The sequence below is a fragment of the Vigna radiata genome, unplaced genomic scaffold (genome assembly GCF_000741045.1).
Source record: "Vigna radiata var. radiata cultivar VC1973A unplaced genomic scaffold, Vradiata_ver6 scaffold_43, whole genome shotgun sequence".
NCBI lineage: Eukaryota > Viridiplantae > Streptophyta > Magnoliopsida > Fabales > Fabaceae > Vigna > Vigna radiata.
This window is the reverse complement of record NW_014542924.1, coordinates 853,938-872,222: the sequence shown is the minus strand read 5'-3', so window position 1 is coordinate 872,222 and position 18,285 is coordinate 853,938. Positions and strand designations below refer to the sequence as shown.

At 34.8% G+C, this 18,285-nt stretch overlaps 1 protein-coding gene across 1 annotated transcript; it reads right to left on the bottom strand.

Annotated features, from left to right (window-relative positions):
- Positions 1–11,199: 11,199 nt before the first annotated feature.
- Positions 11,200–17,775, bottom strand: LOC106752770 (developmentally-regulated G-protein 3). Its single transcript, XM_014634530.2, has 10 exons — positions 17,505–17,775; positions 17,129–17,182; positions 16,129–16,302; positions 15,900–15,971; positions 14,943–15,002; positions 13,968–14,077; positions 12,943–13,242; positions 12,166–12,357; positions 11,782–11,833; positions 11,200–11,655 (listed from the first exon to the last, which is right to left on the bottom strand). The coding sequence occupies exons 1-10, from the start codon at positions 17,544–17,546 to the stop codon at positions 11,605–11,607; spliced, it is 1,107 nt and encodes a 368-aa protein (XP_014490016.1). The 5' UTR covers positions 17,547–17,775; the 3' UTR covers positions 11,200–11,604.
- Between the last annotated feature and the right edge of the window lie 510 nt (positions 17,776–18,285).

Sequence of the window (18,285 nt, the reverse complement as noted above, 5' to 3'; positions counted from 1 at the left end):
ACAAAGGGGGAGAAGTATTGTGAAATGCTATCTGCTTGATATATTGTTGATTGATTGTGTGCATTCAGAGTATTTTGTACTGATATTTGATTGCTATATATTATGTTTACTCTGAATCTGGTTTGGTATTGTACAAACATGGTTGTTTATTAATCATGCTTGTGCATCATTAAAAAAGGGGGAGATTGTTGACAACACCAATATCTATATCACTATGGTTTTTTATGATGACAACACAATTTTAATAACACATGTATTGTTGATGTGTTACATGTTCTATTGCTTATTGATTGATATATTATTGGATATGTTTTTTATGATTATCTTGATATGTGAATGCACATTTATTGAGCTTGTATATGTTACATCATATTTGGTTGCATAACACATGATTTGAAAGAAGAAAATCACATGCACATTTATGAACTTACATTGTGTTGCATTACTGCAAGTTGTAAGTCGACTTCATTATGGGGGAAGTCGAATTAAGCTCGTGACTATGTATAAATTTTCAGAAACAATGCTATGTGAGATTTTAGATTGAAAAGAATTTCAAAGTGAACTATAGTATCGAAGTCGATTGTTTGCGCCACACATTCGACTGTATTAGTTGCTTGATTTGAAATTATGTTATGCTCATGAACAGTAACGATTATATTTTTAAAAGTTATTTGAGCATTGAATGTTGGTCAACTGTATTGACTGAGAAATTAATTGGTTTGACCTTATTGCTGCTATTGTGTCTTAACTGTTATAACTGTTATAATACAGTCAACTTTATTAGTAGCATAATCGACTGCAGGAGCGTCAGATTTAAAGAAATCTATAAATAAACGTGACCTGAGCTATTTCAAAGAACTTTTGGAAATCTAACATTTTCATATTTTGTTTCAGACTGTTTCTTTGAAGATTAGAGCTCTAAGAACTCATCAAGAAGACAGTTGTGATCTTTCTTTGAAGAGTTTCTGAAGAAGAACTGCATTGGGCATACTGCTTGATCAGAATCTACACAATTGAGGTGTTTCCTGTTGATCAAGAATCTTGTTTGGCATCTGTGGTGATTGTTGTGTTACCTGTTGTGACTACAAGGGTTGGACTCGTGGAGTCTGGTACACTTTGAGGATTTTTCAAAGTGGGTTGTAGAGTGTAGGAGAGGGGACATCTTGCTGCAAGTCTTGCTGTGTGGTTTGTCTATATTTTGGTTAAAGAGAGGTGTTGTATATTTTTGACGTGGAGGTCTCTATAAAATCCTTGTTGTAAAAACTTTGACCATTATAGTGCATTTGCTTCCTGGTACTGGAAGGACACTAGATGTAGGCATTGAGGCCGAACCAGTATAAAAACTTGCGTTTGAATTCTCTATCTTTATACTTTTATATTCAGTTGACTTTACAATTCGCATAGTCTACTTTGATTTTCCGCTGCACTTAATTTTCTATAACTTGCGATTCAAGAAAGTTTGTAAAGTTTTGTACTTTGAATCAAAGATTGCGAAAAGACTCTGATTTTGAAAACACACCAATTCACCCCCCCTCTTTGTGTTAAAACGAAGCTTACCTGTTTCCCAATATCAATTACTTCCAAGAAGGTTCACATTTACACAAAATACATTGTGATAATCGATTATTACTTAAGATAATTGATTATCTCAAAAACACACATACATCAACCCTAAATCACGAGGGAACATACCCAATACATCATGCATGCATTCAAGCCTCATATATCCTTATAAACAGACCCTAATACATACATTACATCACTTGAATAATTCAAAACTCATCAATACGCAGATTGCAACCTAAACAAACCTAACATACTGCATATGATCATTATACCACTTTTTATAACGGATATTTGTATGGTAAAACCTCCAAACAACATACCTTTGTCCTCCCTTAGCATCAATACATATTATTATGGGATAACCAAACAAACCATACATATTTTCATAGGGAAAACCCCACAAATATTACATAAACCCTATTCTCTTGCATACGTAAACCCTTAACCAACAATAACAACAAATAATCATAATCCATAGTCATGCACATATACATCAAAATCATAATTATCAATTAAGATAATCAAGAATACATAGCATACCACAAATAACCAAACAAAGGTAAGCTTCCCCATACCTTGGCCAATACTAGGGCTTTATCTACAACCCAAACCACCACAAATATTCCTTTGCACTAAGGTTTTCTACAACTCCTTTGTATTTTTCCCAGAAAACGTCTCTCTTATCTCTCTCTTTCTCTTTTCTTTGATGTAGGGTTTCTATGATTTTCTAAAAACAAATGTCACCCCTCTCCCTATATATTATTTTTTATAAATCACCCAAACCCTACGTCTAATATTCCCTCACTTGAAATAATAAACTTTTAAATCCAAATCTATCAAAATCTCTATTTTCCCTCTCTTCCATGTTCACACCTTTATCTTTTCATTTTATTTTATTTAATTTGCATACTTTTACTTTCTACACCCCCTAACTTAATTTTTGCACCAATTAATAAAGGTAAAAATATGATTTTTCTCCTAGGCCAAAAATACAATTAAAAATCTAAGTTTCTCTTAAGCTTTCTACCTAAGAATTGAACTCACACTCATTCAATCCTAGACACCCATCTCTACCAACAAGTCAACCCATCACATTGGTAATAACACACGCATATCAAAATCCAACAAACATACCAAAACTTGTTTTACACTTTATTAAATAACACTAAAGAAATAACATAAGTATGTTTTAACAAAGATATTCACACACAACACCTTATTAGACATATAAACTCTTAAAAGAAAACATACTCAAGCCTTAACAAAACTTTATGGCTAAATCCCTTATTTTCTCTGGGTCTTACAGATTAGCCATCATCTCGTTACAACAAAACCATCATTGATGCACCATATTTCCACCACCATTAAAGCTTATGCAAACTACCACCCTTTTGGGAGTCTCCCCACCATCATAGTTTATCTCATCATGGCACTTCCATTAACCCTTATTTAATGGAAGGAACCACATTGAGTGCTGTTTACAAAAAATAAGAACTTAATTGAGTCTTTTTTAAAAGACAAGGAGTCAATTGAGTTAAAAAAATATAGGTATGAATTATTAATTAAGCCTTTTATTTTTGTTTTATTATTTTGTGGAATAGTGAAAAAAAAAATGAAGCTATAAATTTAACAACAAAATAAAAAAAAAGAAGGAAATTAATAATGAAAATTGAATTTGAATTTGAATGTCAACATTATATACATGAATAATTGCTTCAATTGTAATCTTTATTTTGAAAATAAGAACATTTTTTTGGTTTATTTGGATTTTGCTCATCCATTTCATTATGGATGTGATTCGTAGTTGCTTTTGTTGATTCGTTATGTCACATGAGCAACATCGAGTATGAAATTTAATCTCGAGTAGACCAATAATCCTCATTTTGAATTGGATTAAATTAAACCTCATAATCATTGAAATATTATGAAGGTTATAAACTCGAGTAAAAAATGTTGTTAGTTGCAAATGAAAATACAAACAAACAACGATGACATAAGGACAAGTTAACTGAAGAAGTTCAACCCTGGTTCAACCCCCTCTTCTCATTATGACACCACCATTCATTTAATTTAATTATGTATGACATAGGTCCACGACAAAGTTGGGGAGTGAAAATGTCCTAAAGATCAAACTTTGAATTTTGTTGATTATATATTTGCACATGATACATAGCATATTTTTATTCATTTTTTACGAGTAAGGTAGAAATATATTCAAGATAATGATGGTTTACTCATAATAGGCAGAAAGTATTGACCTCGCATTCAACAACTCAAGATTTCATTCTTTAAATGTTATTTTAACAAAGGTTGAGCTCTCTTAAAATACAAAGTTTGTGCATTCAACTAGATTCGTTGCCATATGCTCGTATGTATCATCCCCGTCACATGCTCGAGCTCACTTTATCAATGGCATTTGGTTAACTTAAGAGGTTGTTTGTCATAATTCAAATTTCATTGTCGACAACTTTGCTTAAAAATGTGTTGTTTCACTTCATAACATGTGGCAATGTAATAAATAAAATTACTTACAATTTAGAATTTTTTTAACATAGCATAATGGAAGTTAACCAATAAAGGTACCCATGTTTATTGGTTGTCCCTTTAACCTTGAATTTTTTAACTTTTCGTTGAAATTAGACGCAATAACATATTAAATAGACTAAGACTAAAATATCTCTTTTCCAACTAACTTATAGAGATTGTAATACTGATAGTACAACTTAGGGATGTCAAAGTCGGTTAGGCTGGACGACCTAATATGCCAACCCAACATAATTTAGACGGGGTAGGTCATAAGGAGAAAAAACATACATGAACGGGTCAAACACAGTGGTGACAAAAAGGGAGGTGAAAAGAAACAACGACGGAAGAAGTCATGAATGAAAAAGAGAGAGAAACCTTAAAAATCCAAGATTCTCCAATTAACCTTGATGTTCTGAAAAAGGAAAAAGAACAACCTTGATGCTCTAAATAACTACCTAAAAGGAGACGTGACTTGCAACAATGCACGAAGAACCTGAAAGAGGAAAAAGAGTGACCTTAAATCGTTGCCTAAGAGGAGACGAGATGTGCCACACGAACGGTAGAAAAAGAGAGCAAATCCACAACTTCAAAAGGTGTTGAAAGCGCGTAAGAGCTCCAATGAAGGCGTCGTTGATGGTACGATGGTCACCTGGCCGAGACAATCAAAATCTTGTGGTCATCAGTTGAAATTGGAACTCCAGTAGTTGCAACAATAGATGACGACGGTATACTATGACATTGTCGATAGCAGTAGATGGTGCCACCACTAACAACGACAAGTGTAGTGATAGAGGCAATATAATTTTTTTTTCGAAAGAACCTAGCTCTAGATACCATGTTGAATATAGTGATAAACTATGTATAGGATTAATCTTCCTTAAGTTGAATATACACATAGGGTTCTCTATTTATAATAAAAAAAATATAGGGTAAACTCAAAGTACAAATAAAAATAATAAAAAACTAACTAAAATAAAAGATAAAAATAAAATAAACATAATATATCTAACACTTTACAATTATTATTGTCTAAAAAAAACTAATATTACTAACAATAAACATATAAATAGGTCAAAAGAATGCTAAATAAAAAGATTTAAAAAAGTTAAAAAATGATAAGTCTAGACTTAATTTAAACAAGAGGTGAAAACTATCATGTTGAAATATGATAGGGGTAGAGAGAACTTTTAGTGAAGCGATGAAATACATAGAAATCAGAAAGAACAACAACAATAAAAGCACTATGTTAAGTGAACACTAACACTGAAAAATAAAAGTTAGGGAAGTGAATAAGACTGCATACCCTAGTAGTCCTAGCCATAAATGATAGATATTAGGCGCTATATCAACTTATACGGTATAATAACTAAGGTATTAAGCATCACGCTTGAATATTACATCCAAGAATGGAATTCAAAGAAATTGATAAGCTCGTAGAAGTGATGAAACATATGATTTAATTCAATGCATATCGAAAAACCTTATCAGTGCTTCACATACCGCAGATCCTCATGAAAGAAATGAATGCCTTCAAGAACATGGACACAAATAGTGCATAAGTGTCCTCAACTCATATTGTAACATGGATTAAGTCCCAGGACTAGTACAATTCTCATGTTTAATTGTATCGAAGATAAGCCAAAAGGAAGTAGAGGATAACATCAAATACAGTAATATGTATAATTAAATCAATAATTCAAAAAAGTAAAAAGAGAATAAGTCCGAAGTCATATTAATTTCAACCAAACACACTACTACAAGGGGGGAGAAACACCACCAAAATATTTTTTTTACAAATAGTTTAATCTATTCTAGTACAAATAACTACTAATTAAATAAAAATTACTCTAAATATAAATTCTAATAGCCCTTTTATACATATGACTTGAGATTAAAACTGATAAAATATATTTTTGAGGGCTTTCGCTAGATCCCTCTCTTATCTTCTATATATATTGAAAACACAAGAGTACATAGAACATCAAGAGTCTGCACTAGACCTCTAGGTACAGAACTAGGTACAACTCATTAATGGTCTAGCAGACAAGCCTTAATGATATATATATATATATATATATATATATATCACAGTAATTATTTTAACACTCCCCCTTAAGCTGGAGCATACAGATTGTATGTACCAAGCTCGGAACAAATAAACTCAATCTGAGGTCCCCTTAATGACTTAATCAACACATCTGGGAGTTGGTCATTTGATCCAACAAACTCGGTACATATTTCTTTTGACAATAACTATTCCCGAACAAATTGACAATTAATTTTTGAATGTTTAGTTCTCTTGTGAAACACTAGATTTGATGCAATGTGAAGAGCGGCTTGTTTATCACAATACATCTTCATACTCTGAATGTCACAGAAGCTAAGCTCTTGAAGGAACTGCTTCACCCATATAAGTTCACATGTTAGTGACGCCATTGCCCTATATTCAGCTTCAGTTGTTGATCGAGCCATTACATTTTGTTTCTTACTTTTCCATGAGATAATGTTTCCTCCAAGAAAAACACAATATCCAATAGTAGATCGTCTATCAATAGGAGAACCTGCCCAATCGGCATCACAATATCTTGATACCTAAAGGCTTCCTTTTTCTTCATATAACAGCTCTTGCTTGGGAGCCTTTTTCACATACCTTAGAATGCAAATGATAGCATTCCAATGGCCAACACATGGAGCTTGAATGAACTGACTAACCACTCCAACTTCAAAAGATAGATCTGGCCTTATAATAGTGAGATAGATTAGTTTTCCAACTAGCCTCCTATATCTCTCCGGGTCGAAGAATAACTCACCTTCTTCTGTTGTTAATTTTTGATTTAGGTCCATAGGACTGTCAACCAGTCTACAATCAATCATGCTTGTTTCTTGCAAACTATCCAGAGCCTACTTCCTTTGGGAGATTACAACTCCATCTTTTGACTAAGCTACTTCAATGCCTAAGAAGTATTTGAGGCTTCCAAGATCCTTGGTTTGGAAATTTCTACACAAGTACTCCTTCAATTGAGATATTCCAACAGTATCATTTCCTGTAATGACTATATCATCAACATATACTATTAAGTAAACACATTTCCCGAGAGACGAATGATAATAAAAGACTGAATGATCTGCTTCACTGCGTTTTAGCCCAAATTTTTGAACAATGGAGCTGAATTTTCCAAATCAAGCACATGGTGATTGCTTGAGCCCATATAGAGATTGGTGCAATTTGCAAATCATACCAGACTCCCCCTGAGCAACAAACTCAGGAGGTTGCTCCATATAAACTTCTTCCTCAAGATCACCATGGAAAAAGGCATTTTTGACATCCAATTGATGAAGTGGCCAATGACAAATTGTTGCTATTGCGAAGAAAAGACGAATGGTAGTCATCTTGGCCACGAGAGAAAAGGTGTCACAATAATCAAGGCCATAAACCTGAGTGTACCCTTTTGCAACTAGCCAGGCTTTTAGCCTATCAATGTCACCATTAGGGCCAACTTTAATTGCATATACCTATCGACAACCAACAGCCTTTTTGCCCAGGGGAAATAGCACAAGCTCCCAAGTATTACTATGGTCAAGAGCCTGCATTTCTGCAATCATGGCTTGTCGCCATCCAGGATGATCAAGTGCTTCTTTCACATTTTGGGATATAACCACAAAAGACACTGAGGATAAAAGGGAATAAAAGGAGGGCGACAATTCTTAGCTAAGAAAGTTATAAATGGGATAAGGGTTTCGAGTGGAACGAGTACCTTTTCTGAGAGCAATGGGCCAACCAGAATCATCTTCACCAAGAGGCATGGTAGGAGGCGGTGGGGGAGAAGAATCTGAAGGAGGAGATCCACCATTTTCTGGAAGAGGACTACCCATCGGGGTACTATGTCGGAAGATATCAATATGTGGAGAGGAAGGTTCAGGAGGACCTTGAGCATGACTTGGATTGACTGAGACATTGTAGATATTGGACTCAACCACTGGAAGAGGAAGGACCTATTGGAGGATATGAACATCTTGAACAGATGGAGAGAAGAAAGGTGTCTGTTCAAAGAATGTAACATTGGCAGACATGTAGTACTTCTAGGTTTCAGGAGAGTAACACCGGTACCCTTTTTAAAGCCGAGAATAGCCCAAAAAGACACATTTGATCGCACAAGCGGAGAACTTGTCTAACCCCGAAGACATGTCGTGAACAAAACATACACAACCAAAAACTCGAGGAGGGGTGTGAAAGAGAGGATCATTGGGAAAGAGAATGGAGAAAGAGACTTTATTATTGAGAGAGGAGGAGGGCATCCTATTAATAAGAAAACATGCAGTTAAGATGACATCCCCCAGTGATGAACAGGAATATGGGCACTAAGCAAAAGAGTACGAGCAGTTTCAACCAAGTGTCTATTTTTTCTTTCGGCTATACCATTTTGTTGGGGTGTATAAGGACAAGTGGACTGATGCAAAATACCATGGGAGCTAAGGAATGCAGAAAAAGTGGATGAGAAATACTTTTTAGCATTATCACTTCTTAAGATTTTAATTACTTGACCAAATTGGTTCTTGATTTCATTCAAAAAGGATGTGAAGATGGGTAACAATTCAGAGCAATCTTTCATTAGATAAACTCAAGTACATCTAGAATACTCATCAATAAATGTGACAAAATACCTAAAATCGAAAGAAGAGACGCGACTAGGTCCCTAGACATCATAATGAATAATAGAAAAACTAAAATTACACATTGAGTGAGACCTTTTAGGAAAGACAAATCTAACATGTTTTCCTAGTTGACAAGACTCACATTCTAAAGTCTGAAGACCACTAAGTTCAGGATACATCTTTTTTAACTTTGATAAGTGAGGATGGCCAAATCGGTCATGTAACACTTTAGGGGGAAGAACTTCAACACAGGATACCCGTGGACGAGATCCAAAATGGTATACCTCCAACATATCCTTCTCCAATCTGTCTCCCCGAGCCACGCTCCTGTATAACAAAAGATTTTGAATCAAAAGTTATTGAACAATGTAACATTTTGGTTAACTGACTTAAAGAAATTAAATTGAATGAATAGTTAGGGACAAAAAGAACAGATTTAGAGTTAGAGAGGGAGACAAGGAAACTTGACCGAATCCATTTGAACAAGTTTTAGAACCATTTGCAAGGGTAATGAAATGGGGTTTTTCTTGGAGGGAAAGGGTTGAGAACAATGAGGTATTACCAGATATGTGATCAGAAGCACCCAAGTCAATTACCCATGAATTTTGACCTTCCATGGATTGAGAAATACAAGTTGTGGATGTACTTGGGGATTCAGATGATTGCGCCAAACTATTAGACTTTAATTGCAAATACTCTTGATACTCTTCCTTAGTGAACTTAGAGTTGGAAGTGGGAGTTTCAGCCTTAGAGATATTGGTTGTTTTTGAAGGAAAACCATGCAAGGAGTAGCAGTTTTCTTGGGTGTGACCCACCCTCTTATAGTAAGTGAACTGTAGACGTCCTCGACCTCCAAGTCTTCCTCCTTTAGTGCCACGTCCTCCTTTTCCTCGTGTGGCAACCGTGACAGATTGTTCTATTGTTTCATTAGCTTCCTGAGATTGAGGCACTGGAACACGAAGAAGACGTGTGGTCAAGCTTCCAAGGGACCTTATGACTTGTCAGAAGTTAATCTCTGATATGATTCAAATATGGATGTAAAGCACGGATGGTCATCACCATATAATACTTGTCAAGCTTCTTCTTGATGTCTTCCGAAGATTCCACTTCCAAGAACATTCTCAACTCTTCCACAGTTGCTTGGGCTTCAGTCATGAAGGAGACTATATCATGGTCTGTCATTTTGAGACATGCAAGCTTGTTTGTTGTATCATAGAGACGTTGAATATCATTAACATAAATTCTTGGAGCTTTCTTCCAAAAAGAGTGACATGTCTTGAAGGCTCTAAGAGATATCAAAAGTCGGGGTTCCACAAATTGCCACAATAAGGCACACAATTGGAAATCTGCTTGTGTACGTTGTTCAGCTTTTTCAGAAGGTACTCGGCTCCATCCTGCTCAAGGTGGTCATAATGTCCTTGACCAAGAAACCACATTTCCATAGTAGCAGACCAAGATAGATGATTCTTTCTGTTTAGCTTTTCGGAAGTAATTGAGGGACTTCTAGAGAAACAAAGAACACTTTTAGACGCCATTCTTGATTAAAAAAAAGAAGAAGGAAAAGCGCGAGAGTGAGGAACCAGAAAACCCTCTTTCTTAGGGTTTTCTTCAAGGGGAGCTTATGGACTTCACTAAAGTAAGGTTTTGAGGGTCAGAATAGGAGGCTCAAGCGACAACTATGGAGGTGTCATAGTGACTTTCCGACAGACAGAGGACAACACGTGAACAGTACGCGCCTATTCGCAACGCACAAAGAAGCTGCGGTGGGGGTGGTCGTCACGTGAAGAGACAAACCAAATCCAATGATCGTCGGACGGAACAATGACGACGGACAACGGCAAAAGGTAGCAGATGGTGACAAACGACGGACAGATACAAGATGGCAGAGAACCAAGTTGAAGAACTTCAAACTGCAGTTGACAACTGCAGATAGTGTGACAAGACAACTGCAGACAACGACAAAGGACACATGATAGATGGGAACAACAATGACAATGCTCGTAGACAAACCAAGACAAAAACTAGAGCAGGTAGATGAACCTGCTCTGATACCGACTTGAGATTAAAACTAATAAAATATATTCTTGAGGACTTTTGCTAGATCCCTCCCATTATCTTCTATATATATTAAAAATACAAAAATACATGAAACATCAAAATTACGTAAATTACGTAAATACCGCATTATACTGATGCTATCATTGTGTTCATGCATGGAGAAGGTGATGTCCATCTAAATGGTATAATGTTAGAATTATTGGTTAGTGAGTGTGAGTTGTGTAAACTGTGTATAAACTTAATGGTAAAATAATTAAGTCTACTATGTTAGTAGGACTAAAGTAGAGAATAGGGTGTTGAATTATACATAATCATTGTATCGAGCAGTCTAAAACTGTTTCTTGACCTTTCATCTCCTTATTATATCATTTCTTTATCAATATAAATATCAGAACATGAGAAGGGTCTTTCAAGTCCTTTAGAAATATTTTCCTGTTTTAATCTCAACAATATCCATCCAGCAAAACTCTATCAATGTTTACACGTACAGACCAGACTATTCTACCTATTATTTTTGACACGTATATGCCCACAAGATACATCATTCCATAACTTAACGCAAATGGCGTCCCCTAAAAGCTAATGATTTAACAACGCATTACACTTTAATGTACTCTACCTCACCCCACAACTTAAAAAAGACAAGTAATCGGAGTGTAATCTAACGATCCTGGAGAAAGTGTCTCAAAGGGGTGTTTGATTCTGTTCAGAACATCCTTTAATAATTTTAAGAGAGTGCGTGCATGCATACTAATCGACTTTCACAAAATTTCATCTTGGTTTCCTTCAGATTATAACAAATTAAACTTTCTTGATAATTTGAACCACATCTTCATCTTCGAGTTCATGCTCCTGTGACGCAGCAACATATTCCCCTTAGTAGGTGACCATCTTAAACAATAGAAGAATGAAAGTAGAAGAAACATAGAAAGGTTCAAAGAGAATAAAGAAAAAAAATATAGTAAATCGAGTATCAACCTTGCCAACTCTTTGAGGCTTGTGTTTCGCACTTGAACCCCAGACCAAGGCACTGCATCATTTAGTAAAGCATTTAATAAATGTAAGGATAAACATAAATTTTGGAGGGCCCCAGGCAAGGTGGATTTACTGAATCAACTTTTTCTTCCCATTAACAAATGCCATTAAAACGATTATAAGTTTATAAACGCGTGCTTCAGACAGACACACACGTATTATTGAAAAAAATGCTATAAAACAACTATAATTCAGGACTTAAAGTTGACAAGCCAATTTAATCTTCATATGCATTTGCTCCTCTTCAACATAAATGGAAAAATCCCTCAAGATTATGAACGAACAAAGCTAAAGATATTATGTTTTGGGAGAAGAGAAGGTACTCACTACTTAAATTGTTTAAGCATGTCCTTGTGAATACGATTGCAGAAGTCCTCAACTGTCCTCTTCTTTGAGGATAATATTACAGGGTCTTCATAGTCCGGATTCATCCCTTTAGGTTTAGTATAGATACGGGTTAAGCTGAGATATTCCCAGATTTTGTCCAGAAGACCATCCAGGTTCCACTCCAGGTGGGCACTGAAGGATAGATAGAAAATTGCACATACTTTTATTAAGAAAACCATTTCCTCATCAATTATACAAAAAATCACAACAGAAATGGGGAAACATGGCAGTTGCTAGTCCCAGTGCTCTCTCTACGCTTTCCTTTCTCTTCTGAATAGTCCTAAAAAATTTCGTCTCAAACAAAGATACTTCACACAATAATCCGGGTAACAATTTTAGCCTAAAATATTATAGATGCAATACAAAAGGGAGACCACCTAACATCAATTAAAGCCACAAAGATGAAACTACTACTTAACCCAATCTAAGGAGTTTGTTAGAACGTGTGAAGAAGATTGAACAGGTAAAGTAACTATAGCAGAACAAAATAAAAGAGATCCTAACAAAAATAAAACAACAGTAGAACAAAATCCCCAGCATTTTCTGTTGTGTGCAAATACCACGAGAATGCTCCAAAATAAAATCCTAAAAAACTGAAAAACAAGAAATAATAACTTAAGCGCTTTCACATAAGGATGTACAAAAATATTTTAATTTTCTTTTTCTCAAGGGAAAACGGATTGAGGTAACAACATGACCAATGATTTGAAGAATTACCTGATTGGGCAGTAATGAGGTAGCTTATCCAAGATCTCCAGTTCCTCAAGTGTGATCTGATCAATCTTGTTCACAACATAGATACAAGGGATATATACTCTACTACCCTCAATGACATCTATAAGGTCATCAGCAGTGGCATCATACCGAAGAGTAATATCAGCATTGTGAATTCTGTACTCACTACATATAGCCTTCACGGTTTCAAGATCCAGATGTGTTGTGGTGGCAGTTGAGGTGAGATTGATTCCACCTTTATCTTTCTTCCTAAAAGTCAGATTTGGTGGCTCTTTGTTCAACCTACAGTAATAAAGGAGGAACAAATTGTGATGAGGATGAAAATAGAAATCCAGAAAATCTTAAATACTTAATTGAAATACATGCATAGAGTCCATAAAAGAAAAATCGAAAAATATTATCTACTTAAACTGAATTCCTCTCCAGACTGATCCTACCCCTGCCTGCCAGGTGCACAGTTGGTTACACGCAGCAGTAACACTTCCCTTGTTGATTATTCAGAGGTATGACCCCCTGCAACACTTATATCCCTCCTTTTTTGGAGCAAAGTACAAGTAGGATGTCAAATAGAATCTGAGACTACTAACAGTACAACCAGTACAACAGTACATTGTTGGTTAATATCTTAACAAAACAGACAACGCTGTTGAAATTTGAAATACTAGAGCCAATTCATAAGTGGCTGCCTCCATCAAGACCCCATAAGAATCAAGCCTCAACAAGATTCAAATATTATCTTCAAAATCATAATTCACCACATGATCATCAAAACATCAAAACATCAAATCACAGTACTTATTTTGACCCCATAGGTCCAACTGCCCGTCATCCTAACCACTAAAATCTTCATTCATCACCATATCATGCTACATTGAGAAATATATTTTAAAAATAGTACAGAAAAAGTTAAGTACTCATTCAAGTATAGGCTGCTGAACGCAGACCCCAGCTTGTCCAGAATATTGGTGACATAACATAAAACATACTAAATAATCAACATATGTTACCTTATACCAAATCCCTCCAGCTCTTTTTCTATAAGACGCTTATGAGTTATTGGCTTTATTGCATCTAGGACGATCAAAATGCAATTGCATGTCCTTGCAGTACTAATAACCTGCATTTGCAAACAGTATTAATAGAAAATATGAGTGTTTGTTGGTGCATGTGTGAATGAGGGTGGAAAATGAGAGGTTCATTGGGAATATAGTCCATAGTTGCTGCATATGAAATATTTTGTAGGCAGAACCTGAGAGCTATATCATATACCTGTAAAATTCATTATACAAGTGATATAAAATATTTTATGCTAACGAACTTGATAGCATGAAACAACGAGTGTACCAGTGTCTTACCAAAACAGCTTCCACGAATCCCCCACCCATTTCATATTAGGTCTGTTTGTTTAAAGTCTTTCAGAAATAAAGTGTTTTTTTAATGAAATAGTCACTTGTTATGATTTTTAACCTGTTTGGGCAGTGTTATTTAAACAAAGCAGAAGCATAAAAAAGAAATTTTCTGCTTTTTCTAGTGCAACTCGGAGTTCCTTATCACAACAAGCAACTGCAGTAGAAGAGAAACCTAAAAACACATTTTTTAACTGTAAACAAACACATCAATTTCTACTTATATGAGAATCACTTTAAAACAAATTGCTTTTAGCAATCACTACTCTTAGCACAAACAAAAAGACCGGTTAAGACAGAACATAAACCTTCATGTGTCTAAATATGATACAAATCTCGCCCCAATTATACACATTGAACAAAAGACAAGAGAAACATTTTTTTAAAAAAATATATGAGGAACTTCCCACTCTGAAAAGAAAAATGTAAATGATATTTTGACCGAACTTTGACTACACCCCAAACTTTACTTACATAAAATGCTTTGGCTAGGTTAATTGAAACTATCTAATAGCATTGTTACAAATGATAGCAAACGTAGTTTAAGCATTATCAAAACAAACTGTTTTTTCTTACCTGCCTTCCTCTACCCTTTCCATCCTTAGCACCCTCAATAATTCCAGGGAGATCCAACAACTGCCACACAAAATTGAACAATTACTACTTAAAAATTGAACAACTACATCACAATCATATTAAAAGTTGTACAAATGATTATCATGCGAAAGCACCCAAGTTCAAATTAATTGAGGCTATACTTTAAGGGTTGAAAATTTTATGTTGAAGAAAACAAAAAATATTCAGAGGACAAGAGTTCTCACATAACACTTTAATGCCTAAATTAGTTATATAAAGAAACAGCGGATAAAAAAAACCTCTGCTTAGTAATAGAAAATCTTAAAAAAATTTCATGCCTTATTTAACAATAGAAACAGACAGGACTGAATTGTACAAGTATAAGGAATCTAAAGAGATATTCTTAAAATTGTAATTTTAAAAAATCTACAGCCGAATCAAAATAAAATTCCAAAATTATATCCATTGGTAATATGAATAAAAATATCAACAGAAACAGTCCAATAACAGAAGATCAAACTTTCATCACTTTTAGGCGTTTATTTCTTTAAGTATTCTAGGGATAGCTGGTCCAAACAACCAACACAATTTACTAATATGGAAAAATGAACATGATAGGATGGAGAAATAAATTAACCAAAACCTGTACTCAGGTGTTCTTTAAAAAGCTGAGCACGAATGCAGGTTATAGTCAGAAACTACGAATATAAACGAGCAGCATTCACATATCCCCTTAATTTTACCCCAACTAATACAAGAACAGGTATAACTAAATTTAGCTTTAAGCATCCCTAGTTTTTCAACTCAAACAGAATACCATGAGGTTGTATGGACAAGTTTCTCCTGGAAAACTTCTAAGAGAGAGAAATATCTTCATTCCTAATGTCCCCACGGAGAAGCTCATTCAAACAGGCACCTTGTGCATAGTAAGGTCCCGATTTTATCAACATACGATACCTGGATTTTAGCTCCTCGATAAGTTATCACTCCAGGGATGCAAGTTAAGGTAGTAAACTCATAGGAAGCAACCTATAAACAAAACAAATAAAATCATCAGAAAAATCCTTAATGGTTAACACAACCTAAACTTTATATAATTCGGAAAACCCTTATGCATCCCACCACCACCACCCAATATACCTCGCATTAAAGAAGAAAATTTATAACACTTAAAATACATCCATACCTCAGAAAATGTCCCAGTCAACTTATTAAGTAAAGTAGATTTTCCAACTGAAGGGAAGCCCACGAGACCAACTCTTGAATCCCCACTTTTAGTGACATCAAAACCTTCACCAGCACCGCCACCTCCTTTTGATGAAGGGGTGAGAAGCTCCCTCCGCAGCTTTGCAAGTTTAGCCTGGCAACAAATAGTAGTGAACCAAATCCTCAACAAAAACAACAGGATACAGGAAAGAAAAACTTGAAAAGGTCAAAGAACGGAACAATCAGGAATGAATTATAAATATAAGCAGAATACAGAAACCACTCATCTTGCGTTCAATTCACATCAGAAGACGTTTATATGAAAGATCCATTTGCGTAGAAACAGGAAAATAAAGACAAGCAGGATAAGATTCCATACATTCAGAGTTGTATGCACTTATGTTACATATAAACATATGTTTACCCAAAGGGTTATAAGTATACAAGCAGCATGCACCCAAATTATGAAGATATCGCTAAACAAAGCAGTGGGAATTACTATAATGAAAGGAGTGAAGACTATGTGGGCAGATCACACCGGCAGAAAGTACCATGATTAAAAAATACCACTTCCACTATGAATATAGAACCGGGGATAGAAATGAGTAATATGAAATTTAAACTAGAATCCTTACTACATACGGAGAAAAACTCAGTCAATTGCATTAGTAGAATGTGGCACGACGTCTAATATATGTAGAGCACAATAATCGTGAACAAGCTACATTTCCCAATGCTTACAACCAAGTCAAACAAGATCAAGCGAATATTTCAGTACTTGAAAGGGCATTTTTTTCTCTAAGTTTGAAATAAAAAGAACTAAGGTATTACGTTGTCTTCAATAATCAACCACAACTACAGCCAAAATACAAATAATCAACCACCAAAAAAATTCAGACAGAACACAGACAATGAACATACTTAATCTCTTTTTTCTTTTTCAAAATACTATTTAATACCAAACCCACTTAGGTGCTCACCTTGAGCAAGCCCAAATGATGAGCAGTTGCCTTGTTTTTTTGGGTCCTTGCCATCTGCAAATAGCAAAGTAGAATTCATCAATCATATCGGAAATAAAAACAAAGAAAACAGAATGGAGTTCGTAGCAACTATGCAACTAAAACAGTTATATGGCAGAAAAACTCATAATCATTAATCAAATATAGAAAAATAGAAAAAAGCAATGTAAGAAAAAAAAAACGAAAAGGAAAACCCTGGTGCGGCACAGTAACATTAATCTCTTTTTTTATTCGAAATTAATAGAGTGCTAAATCAGCAGTACATGAATTATTAATGTTCCGTTTGAATAAATCGCATGTCCGCAATCATTCCCCTTATTACACTTCGAAAAAGTACCTCATCTTCGATATCTTTGATTTTCTGCATCACCGTCGCCATTTTGGAAGAAAGATAAGAACTTTAGAGGCAACACAAAAGCGATTCAAATTTACGTGGCGAGAAGTGAAATGCTATCGGACTTGGACAACTCAGCAGTGGTAAATTGCTGCTGCGTAGCGTAGTGTTGCGACGGAAAAGAGATGAACGGGGCAGAAGGTGCTAGAACAATTATGCGGAGATGCTTACAGTGGGACCTAGGGTAGAGTATTTCATTCTCGAATCCTAAATTGAAAACAACTAACATGATCATTTTTCATACTTGGGTAAGCCCAAAATCACTATCTTGTAAACTATTTGGGCCTGGATTTCTTTTTGACCCAATTTACGGTAAAATAAAATAAAATGAAATGTACACACAAATAATTAAAGAACCAAAACTTATTCCATAGGTTGATAGTTGAACGTGTTTAAGAATAGGACCTAATTTTCTCTTTTGGGAAAATAAAATTTAATCAAGAATTCAAGGATAAAAATGTCTATCCAAATTTATTTACATCTAAATATGAACATAATTTGATCAAATCAGATTTAAGACTGTGAAATGAAATATAATATTTTTATATGTAAATCTATCAAATTTGTTCATGTACGACGACATAATTTCATCAACGTACACGTAATATAATTTATTAACATTTCATAAATATTATTTTCTAAAAAAATAACAAATGAAGATAATCTGTAAAAAGATTATTATACTTTTATAACATTATTTAAAATTAAGAAAATGTTATACTCA